This window comes from Macaca nemestrina, chromosome 5, assembly GCF_043159975.1.
Source record: "Macaca nemestrina isolate mMacNem1 chromosome 5, mMacNem.hap1, whole genome shotgun sequence".
Lineage (NCBI taxonomy): Eukaryota > Metazoa > Chordata > Mammalia > Primates > Cercopithecidae > Macaca > Macaca nemestrina.
The window spans coordinates 149,749,026-149,760,082 of record NC_092129.1 but is presented as its reverse complement, the minus strand read 5'-3'; the positions used below and the strand labels follow the sequence as shown (position 1 = coordinate 149,760,082).

Genomic DNA, 11,057 nt, shown 5'->3' with positions numbered 1-11,057 from the left:
GTGTTTTTATATTTATCCGCATTTTTACCATCTCATGCTCTTTTCATCTTAATATCCAATGAACACTCATAAAGAAACAAAATCCTTGCTCAATTAAGATATTTTTCTTCATAATCATAACTGTTCTCAAATCTTTGAAAGCTCTGGTAATGATGATTTAAGTTCTCCCACATGGAATGACTATGGCTGGTAAAAATTGCAATGAATGAGGGAATTTTTAAATTTTATTTATTGGCTCTTAGTTTATCATGTAGAAAATATCCTCCATGAGATATTGCTATAATTACAATCCAGCCTTGGGAAGGAAGCTCAGGGGCTGTGAATGGAATCCAAATCTGCCTGAAATCTTGATCCAGACAGACTTAATCTCTTCCCTCAGAGATTTCAAACACTGCAGTCTTCAAACTACATCCAAGAAAATCTTCATCCAAGCAAAATTTCCCCCAAATATCCTTTCTCTACCCCACCCTATCCTGTAGTTAGGGAAGAACCCAGGGCTGAATCACTATCCTCAGACCTTGCCATTCAGGTGGGATCCGAACCTTTAGTAACTTCATCTGCAACAGAGCTTGAAACCACACTTTCAAGAAATAGTATTCACATGTGACCTGATCCTAGACTTCCAGTAAGAATGACTCAGAGTCTCTCAGCTCTAAAATACTGAAGTATTTATTGGTCTTAGGGTATTCTCGGGAAGGTTACAGTGAAGGATGCTTCAAAGGAGAACAAAGGATAAAAGGCTCAGTGAAGGGATAGTGTCCATATCAGTGCTACCAAAGTGTCAACATTTATTCATTACCTTCCATTTGTTGGAAACTTTACTAAGGAATGACTATTTTAAGGCAACAGATAAGGAGAGAGCTTGAAGGGTCAGCAATTCAGTCAGCCACTGGAGTAGCAAACACATGAAGTGAGAAGAAAAACTGAGATGGAGTTTGTAGGGCAGCTGGAGTTCAGATCTCTCCTAAGTCCTCTTCTGTTCAGGTATTTTGTCACCTGCAGCAACACACACAGTTACTGTCATTCCTGGGTTCACTACTGAAGCCCAGACCCATCTTCCCCACTCCCTTTATACCTGATCTTCCCATTTCTCTGCCCTGTTCAGGTCCCGGGGAGAAGGTGGTCATCCCTGCACATGCCCTGGTCCTCCAGGTGAACAGCACATAGGAGCCAAGGAGTTCCCTAAAGTCATCAAATTTCACCCTCAACCCTCAGCTGACTTTGAGGCCATCCTACATGCTTCATGTCTCCAAAGTATCCTGATAAGGGTAAGGGCCACATTACTGAGGGCAGAGAAGAAGCTTAACCCTGGAATGAGACTTGGAAGGGACAAACATCCAAACCATATCAATGAAGGCAATGAAGGAAGGATACTTGCTCACATTGTGTAAACTGCTCTTTGAAAGGATTTCAAAACCAAGATAAATTTTCTAAAATGATCTCTGTTGAACATCTGACAGCAGCACTTCCTCCTTCCTGGAATTCTTTAATTCCTTGGTTTATGTGACAACATATTCTAATTATTCTGCCTCTCTGATTCTTCTCCATTTTTGTTAAATACTCCTCTTTTGATATTTTGTTAATCATGTATCTTTGCATTAATTTTGCTTTTTCAAGATATTTCATTAAAATATGATTCACTTTTATTACTGAGTTCTTTTGGTATCCCCCAAATTTTGCACCTAAGTCAAGTGCATCCCTTATATCACCCTAGTCCCAGCCCTCCTTTCCATACTTCCTCTTAACATCTGACATTCTCCATTCACTTTATTCTGTTATAAATCATTATAGATATAATTATAAATTGAGTGAACAAAGAAAAATAAGGAAGAGTTTCTCCTACTGGATACTAACACACACTAGAATGTCGTAGTAATCAAAATACTAGGACACTGGTACAAGAAGAGACAAACAGAACAGTGGAACAAGATGGCACCCAAACAGAGGCCCGTCTGTAATGGGAGCTTTCAGTACAGCAAAGGACATGCCATAAACTTATGGAGAAAAGGTGAACTATTTAGTAGTTGTGGGAACACTGGCCCTTTATGTAGAGAAAAATAAAACATGCTCCCCATCAAACACAAAGATGAATCCTAGATGAATTAAAGTAATAAATGTGAAATTTAAAACTACAGGAGATATTTTAAGAGTATCTTTGATATCTTACAGGGAAGACTTCTTTTCAAAAAGACATGCAGGCAGGGCACAGTGGTTCACACCTGTAATCCCAGCACTCTGGGAGGCTGAGGCAGGTAGATCACAAAGTCAGGAGATGGAGACCATCCTGGCCAACATGATAAGACCCCACCTATACTAAAAATACAAAAATTAGCTGGACATGGAGGCACATGCCTGTAATCCCAGCTACTTGGGAGGCTGAGGAAGGAGAATCTCTTGAACCAGGGAGTCAGAGGTTGCAGTGAGCTGAGTTTATGCCACTGCCCTCCAGCCTGGTGACAGAGCAAGATTCCATCAAAAGAAAAGAAAAGAAAAGAAAAGAAAAGAAAAGAAAAGAAAAGAAAAGAAAAGAAAAGAAAAGAAAAGAAAAGAAAGAAAGAAAGGAAGGAAGGAAGGAAGGAAGGAAAGAGAGAGAGAAAGAAAGAAAGAAAAGACAAGACAAAACAAAACAAAACAAAACAAAACAAAAAACTGCTGATGGCCTTCATTACAAAATATTAAGGATTTATCTTCAATAAAGGAAACCAAGGAGAAAGTTACCAGAAGTCAGATTAGGGGAAAACATTTGCAATGCCTACAACTGACAAGGGACTACTAGCAGAACTATATAAGGATCTCCTGCAAATCAATAAGAAAAATATAGAAGCCCACAGTATGGGCAAATAATTTGAACAGGCAATTTATAGAAAAGGAACCCCCAAGTGGCTAATCAGTCCCAATTATAGCCCCAATTATAAGCAATTAAAGAAGTGCAAAATAAAACAGCATATTTCTTTATGCACATGAAATTGGCAAAAGTTAGAAAACTGGATAATGTCTGGTGTTGATGTACATTTGGGAGTTGCAGGATATTTCAGGTACTGACAACAGAAGTACAGATGAGTATAGCCATTCTGATGAACAGATGAGCAGTACTTAGTCAAATTAAGGAGCTGCATCTCCATCAACCCAGCAACCCCTTTCTAGGATACATACATTCCAGGAATGCAGATCAGGTCCACATGCATACGCAGGTCCATGTGAGATACAATCATCACTTGCAATAATGGAGATCCAGGGATAATCCAGGAGCAATATAGATACATGGATTGATATGATTCGGATATTTGTCCCTTCCTAGTCTCATGTTGAAAATTGATCCCCAGTGTTGCAGCCGGGGCCTGGTGGGAGGTATTTGAATCATGAGAGAGTCTCCCTCATGAATAGCTTGGTTCCCTGTCTAGGGTAATGAGTGAGTTCTCACTCTATTAGTGCGCATGAAACCTGGTTGTTAAAAAGAGCCTGGCACCTCTTTCTCTCTCTCTTTCTCCTTCTCTGACCATGTGATGCACCAGCTCCCCTTGCCTTCCACCATGAGTAAAAGCTTCCTGAATCCCCCAACAGAAGCAGATGCCGGTGCCATGTTTCTCGTACAGCCTGCAGATCTGTGAGCCAATTAAAGCTCTTTTCTTCATAAATTCGGTAACTTCAGGTATTCCTTTATAGCAATGCAAACTGGACTAATGCATGGACTTATACAGCAAAACATTATGGAAGATTTGGAAGAAACAAACTGGATGTACAAAATTAGATCTATAATTTAATGTCATTTTGGCTAATTAAAATACATGTACACTGAACACTAATACATATTATATAGGATCTATGCAAATGAAAGGAAACAGCAAATTCATTAAAATGTTTGCCTATGAGGTCGGGGTAAGAGGTTAGATATGGGAGTAACGACTGGGGATAAAAGGGACCAAATAAATCGAGAGAGATTGAGAGCTCGGAGGCACCAATGATGATAGTATAATGAACTGAGAAGTCCTTAACCTTTTGTACCTGATGTCCAGCATGAATAACAACAATAATAATGAATTAGATGTGGTCATCTGCATGGAAGTTCACTATCTAATGCTAAGAGAATTCCCAAAACACTTACAAATATAAAACATGGTGAGTGTTATGAAAAATAGAAAACTATAAGATCTCTGGAGGGGCATTTTTTGTGTGGCATTGCCATGGAATGAGTCCAAGTAAAGACAGTAAATAGTACAGGTACCCACCACACTGTGTTGTAATTATATATAGAAATATGGCTCTGCCTCCATTAATAGACAATGGACTCTTGGAGAATTTGAACTTGGTCTTTTCCTTCACAAAATAGGGCGTATAGTATAGTGGATAAACAGTCTTGGATCTAGACTTTCTGGATTGGAAGCTAGCCCTACTACTTCATAGCTGTGGGAACTTGATCAAGGTGCTTAAGGTCTCTGTGTATGTAAAAAGATAGAAATATTTCTCATGTGAAATGGTGAAAATAATAGTACCTACCTCAAAGACTATTTGTGAGAATAAAGTGAGTTAATAAACGTAAACGCTCAGAATAGCGCCTGAGCATATTAACTACTGTTAGTTATCAATGTTGTTGTTGTTATGCGGCTGAATGCTTTTAACCCATTAGAAGATCAATGAACAATTATCGGATTGAATTTTTCCTCCCTTCCTTACATTCTACAAATCCTAGAGCCTTCTCTTTACATTCCCACCTTTACAGTATTTCACAGGGGCCCCTGGGCCCGGGGGTCACGGCCAGATCGCAGAGACTTTATGATGAGGACAGTGCCCACGATGATGCCCACTAGGCCCAGCACCAGGCCCAGGGCACAGAGCACAGTCTCCGTTGTCTCAGGCATCTGGATTGGCTCTTGGGCCTCTGGGGGAAGAATGAAGAGATAGGGTCAGGAGGTGCAGTGAGGGTGGTTCTGGTGTGGGATGGGTGTGGGAATTGAAGGTTATGGATAGTTAATTGGACATTAGGATGAGGAGAGGACTGAGACCTGGCCAGTGGGGAAAGCTGGTGCAGAGGACACCAGGTCCTTGGAATAGAGGATGCCAGAAGATTATGGAGAGAAAAGGAGCTGCATACCCCAGTGTTTGAGGAGCGGCTGGTCCAAGCCCCAATGCTCCACCCTGCAGTCATAGTAGTCCTCGGCTGACGGCACAAAGGTCAGGTAATGGAACTTGTGGAAGCTATAATCTGTTCTGGGCAGGAAGAGGCTCTCAGCGACACCCTCAGTGACCGGCTCCCCATTGCACAGCCACGTGACGTTGAGCACCGGAGGGAAGAACTTGTCAATGTGGCAGATGAGGGTGTTGGGCTGTCCCAGCTCCACAGGCTCCTTGGGAAACACGGTCACCTCAGGGGGATCTGGGAGGAGAGAGCACCACGTTAGGCCCCTCTTCTGGGATGAATCACAAAGGCTCCACCTCTTGTGGGGGAGGAGGGTGGTCCTCTACCTCAGCCTTAGATTTTATGGCAGCTCTGAATCACAGAGAGGGGTATCACACCACTGACCAGCCTCACTCTGCTCATCTTTCTCTCTCCTGAGAAGAGAAGATGCAAGCCCTTGCTGTAGTGGGATCAGCCCATGGCCACTAGGAGAAGAGGATTACACAGCAGGGGGCACTTAGGCTTCCTAGTCTAAGGGTGGCAGAGAAGCCCTCTCATCCCTTCCAGTTGGGCTACAGAGGAAGAGGCAAAGATAGGCAATACCATTGGCGGCCTGAGTGTAGTTGGAACGCTGGATCGTGATATTCAAGTTGTTGTTCAATATAGCAATGTTAGCCAGCCCGCCCTGAGCCTCAAAGGAAAAGGCTCGGCCAAACTCCTCCAGATGCCAGACGGTCTCCTTCTTGTCCAGATCCACATAGAACTGCTCATCTTCATCAAACTCAAACATAAACTCCCCTGTTGGTCTATGTGTCTGTACAAACATGGCATAAGTTGATACATGGTCCGCTGCATAAAGAAAGTAGAGAAAAACATGACAAAATGTCAATTTGAATATGCAAGTGGTGAAAGCTAGAGAATGAATAAAGACTTATGAATATAAAAAGGAAGAAGGTAAGAGGTCAAAGGCAGGACATATGGGGAAGAGAGACCAACACCATTAAGGAAATAATACAGAGCGGTTGAGTAGTTATAAAAAGAAAGGAGCGAAGAACAAAATGAAGTTTATCTTTGATAAGTCAAGCTGCTTCCCGGTCTTTGAAAGTCTGGGCATCCTGACCCTACAAAATAGCAATAGTAACAATGACAGCTAACATTTGTTGAGCACTTACTTGCGCCAGGCATCCTTCTAAATACTTTATATATTTCACTCATTGAATTATCACAATACCCTATGAAGCAAATACATAGCATACTATTTTATAGGTAAGGAAATGCAGAGAGGTTATATATTAATAACTGGCCAAGGTCATACAGCTACTGGTGGAACTAGTAGATTTTTTCTACCCTTAAGGTCTTAATTCTTCTAAGACACAGATGTAAAATTGTTTTTCGAGTCATGGGGTGGGAAAGTGGACATTTTATTTTTCTTATTGCAGAAAGAGAAAAAATAGAAAATTGGGAGGACAAAGAAAATATCCTTCAAATTTTAGTGTTCTTGACAGTTTTAAAGTTTCTGTCTTAGTTTATGAACATGAAACTAGAATGTACAGCTTTGTTGATAATATTTTTCACTTGGGGCATATAAATTCAAAAGTACAGTACAGTTATTTTGGCATTTGTTCCAAACTTTTTGTTTCCTTTTAAGAAATATTTTAACATTTATTTTATGTTCAGGGAGGGGTACATGTGCAGGTTTGTTGTACAGGTAAAGTCATGACTCGGGGGTTTAGTGTGCAGATTATTTCCTTACCCAGGTACTAAGCATTCTAAACTTTTCTCACATTTATATTTTGATTTTTGTTTTAGAGGCCAACTAGAAATTATTGCTGAGTTGGAAATACCTGTAGGATTTAATTTATTTTGTTTCTTAATCTGTATTAGTTTGCAAGAAGTAGCAAAGATAAGAGGATAAATGCAATTATCATCATGAAAGAAAACAATGAATGTATATGTGAAAGTCTGGGTTTAGAATGATAAATGCATGAGAGCGAGAAGGTACTACAGGGCTCATTGGCTCTCACCTCCCAACTCACGGATTTCCCTGTGAGTTTGCAGCCCTCACATGTGGGGACCCAGTCTGTGCTTGGCCACTTACAGTGACAGGGAGAATGACTCTGAGTCTCAGAGGAAAAGGCTCAGCCAAACTCTTCCAGAAGGTCTCCTTCTTGTCCAGATCCACATAGAACATCTCATCCTCATCAAACTCAAAAAAAAACTCCCTTGTTGGTCTATGTCTCTGTACATGTATGTACAATGACTCTCTGTCACTGTAATTGTAAGTGTCTGGAGGATAGGGTCTGTGTCTTATTTTGCACTGAGAATGACTCCCTGTCACTGTAAGTGGCCAAGCAGAGAGTGGTATTTCAAACTAAACAAATTAAATTAAATCCTATAGGTATTTCACAAGGAAACTTAGCTTCCTTCTCAGTTTAAAGGACTCAAAGGATTCATCAGGAAAAAGAGGGTAAACTAAAAAGACACAACATCCTCTAGCAATTATTGGGAACTCATCTTCCTAATACGTGAATGTTCCTTATAGTTTTAAAAATGCTTTTTAAAAAACACTTTCACAAGTTCTGCAGTCTAAAGATCAACCAGATATTAAACCGATTATTTTACTTCAAAATATCATTTCCATTTAGACAAAAATGTGTATTAAAAGACTACTATACATCAAACACTGTTAGATGCTAAACATTCAAATAAAAATAACACATAGGTCCTGTTCTACAGACTTGTACAATTCACAGAAGGAAACACAAGAGACAAGACAATAGCATGTTCAGAATAGTAAGTGCAGATACGTGGGTATACACAAGATGCGATCAAACAGCACATCAGGGAAGTCTTCCTGGGGAACAGATAGCTTCAATGTAGACATTCAGAAAACAGGGCAAAAGCCACTTCTCACAGGGAAGACAGCCTCACTGGGAGAAGATACTGAGTTTACTGTGGGGCTATTGCAGTAGACGATCTGGAAGTCATCTAAGGAGAAATAATACATAGACATTTGTGGATGATGGGTGGTCTCTGGAGAGGAGTTTAGGCCAAGGAACTGACAGTCATCAGAGGCAGGTGCAGGTTAGATGAGATTTTCCAGGAAGAGTGCCAAAAGTCAGAATTGCAGAGGTCTCAGGGTATGAGAGAACATGATAATTAAGAGGTGATTTAAAGGATGATAAGGAGGATCCAGGGAAACAGGAGAAAAATAAGGACAGGGTAGTTCATCAGAAATAAGTGGATTACAGTGCAAATATTATCAGTAACTCAAGTCAGAGGCACTGAGAAGAACCCACTGGATTTGACCTTCTGCAGAGGTTCCTGATGGCCAAGATAAGAGGGTCCTAAGGGATGTACCGGAGGCAAGTGAGAAGCTTAGCTCCAAGTGTGAGGACACAAAGGAAGTGTCTCTAGGGTAGGATGCAGACTGAAGTCACGGTTGTTTTTTATCAGTTGGTTTGCACTTATGTTTTTAAGGTAAAGGACATGTTTAAATGTTAAGAGACAAGGAACCACTGGGGGCAGGGAAGCCCTGAAGAGACAGCTGAGCTAATTAGGAATTTCTAGGAAGAATCCTAAAAAGTATTCAAATCTGTGAAGAGATGCCCATTGTGGTGTTTATTGTAACATAACATTAGAAATAACCCAGGTGGCCATGAACAGGGCAATAGATATTTCTGGTCTCCACAGCCTCACCTCCTGTTTATTCCACACATCTTAAATAAAACTGTCTGAGGCCAGTGTGCATCTTGTATGTTATGGATTCTAACCTTCCCCATCACTAGATTTCGGGATGACAGCATCATACACAGGCTTGATGTCATTCTCCCTGATGTCAGCTACAGGAAGAAAGAGCATTCACCACGGCTCATCTCTGGCTGAGTCCTTGCAGCTCTCCAAAGCCTAGGCCTCTCTTCAGTCCTGGACCTCTCAGAACCCGAATCACAAGGCTATCAAGACCATGCAACACTGCTGTCTTGAGAGAGGAAAGCTTGTGACCACCCACAAAGACCCAGGAAGGGCCCTACGGTCCTAGGAGAGAGGGAGGATGGGAGGATACATGAAAACTCAGCACTTTCTCTCCTAATGCAGAGCCCATAGCTCGGAGTTCCTGTGAAGCAGCCACAAAAGACAGAGGCTGGGGATCCCAGAGAGATGGGAGGGATGTGGGGGCCCAGAGGGCCCTGGTAGAAGTTCACTGTGTGCAAGAATCTGGGGGAGGCAGTGTATGACCCTCAAAGCTGGGTCTGGACTTCAAACTTGGCTCATTGATCTGCTGTGTAACCTTGGAAAACGTATTCATCTTTTTGAGCTTCAGTTTTTTCAAAATAATTTCTAAATAAAGGGAATGATTTCTAAATGAAGGGAATAATATCTTCATTGAAGTTTCCTGTGAGATATAAATGGGGAAAGAAACTATGCAGGCGTGTCATAAATTCTGGCTGCTATTGCTGTTATTATTATGAGGGCCAGAGGGAACACAGACTATCATGAGGGCCAGACAGATCAATGAGCCCCTAAAATCTCTGATTCCTGAAGCAACAATTGATGTGAGCCTCCCCACCACTCACCCCGACGCTCTTGCGTCCTCCTGAGCACTCACCCTTGATGGCCCCAGCTCCTCGGAGACTCAGCAGGAAAGCCAAGGAGAGGGTTCTCAAGATCACAGCTCTGGTCTGGAACATTCTGTCTTCAGGGCACATGTTGTGGGGTCTATAACTGATGTCCGTGAGCACAGGAACAGTGATGAGGAACTGAGGCTGGGTGGAGGCAGATGAGACTCTGAAACTGTGGGCTTCTAGCACTGGAAATGGTCAAAATGCGTGGAGAGGAGTCAGCATGGCTGGGCTTCACCAATCAGAGAAATCATAGAGCTGACATTCTCTGTTGCTGGGTAAAGAGGATGCTGGAAGGTGCTGGGGAAGAGATGGGAGAATTTTAGGTACCAGCGTGGTCAAGAGAGCTCCAGTTCACAGTTCGTTTTCAGAGTTAGAGAAAGAGACGTGGAAAGATAAGTCACACCTTCTTCTGATGGCAAATGTTTCCCATTATGTTCCTTCTCCCAACCCCCACCCGCATCCCAGACAGTCAGATGATCTTTGATGGTTTTTGGTCACTATATTTTAAATCATGTTTTATGTTATGTTGTCAAGCTTACAAAAATATTCTGCTGATAATTAAGAATGAATGCTCTATCTAATAAAATACGTAATTAATCTTTCAGGTCCACCTCCCTGAGATATCTACTTTTAATGTAATCATTTCTGCAGAAGTGTTATAATTTCTATTTAGAGGTTTTAATTAACTCGAATGAAGTTGATCTTTAAGTATTTATCTATTCCTGGTTACCTTTGTTAGTGAAATTTCTAGATAACTTTTATTATTCAGATATCTTAGTATTTGACTTTTCCTGGTGTTTAAACAGGTATTTATCTTTAAATTACTAGTCATGTTATTTCATTTTCATATAAGAATACCCAGGACAGCATTACCTATGGTAACAATGTACACCCATATTTTGATGTTGTTTTTGAGAAGGGTTTCTCTAACGCTTTTCTGTAAAAGGTAATGTTCATTTTTTTATTTTTATTGTCTTTACCATATTTAAGAAAATACTTTTCTAGTCTCATTTTAAATATTTCAATTTTGAGCGATTTCTTCGACACTCATAGAGAAGATCACAAAACATTTACTATTTAATGTAATGATGAAGTACATAAATTACATTAATATTTTATCTTATTTGTGGTAGCCTTACCTTGCATAAATAACAATTACTAACAGATTAGCACATGAGAGATGCTGTTATTAGTGCTTTGCACGCATTACCTCATTTAAACCTCACATTACACCTGAGGGAGGTATTATTAATGTCTACTGTAAAAATAAATTACCTGAGACATCGAGGAATTAAGTATCCGTCTAATTATCTATGGCAGAC

General features: G+C 40.8%; 1 protein-coding gene across 2 annotated transcripts; it reads right to left on the bottom strand.

Annotated features, from left to right (window-relative positions):
* Positions 1-651: 651 nt before the first annotated feature.
* LOC105474435 (HLA class II histocompatibility antigen, DP alpha 1 chain) lies at positions 652-9,921 on the bottom strand. Of its 2 annotated transcripts, XM_011729059.2 has the most exons (5): positions 9,720-9,921; positions 5,717-5,962; positions 5,090-5,371; positions 4,710-4,876; positions 652-996 (listed from the first exon to the last, which is right to left on the bottom strand). In XM_011729059.2, the coding sequence occupies exons 1-4, from the start codon at positions 9,817-9,819 to the stop codon at positions 4,722-4,724; spliced, it is 783 nt and encodes a 260-aa protein (XP_011727361.2). In that variant the 5' UTR covers positions 9,820-9,921; the 3' UTR covers positions 652-996; positions 4,710-4,721.
* Positions 9,922-11,057: the final 1,136 nt, after the last annotated feature.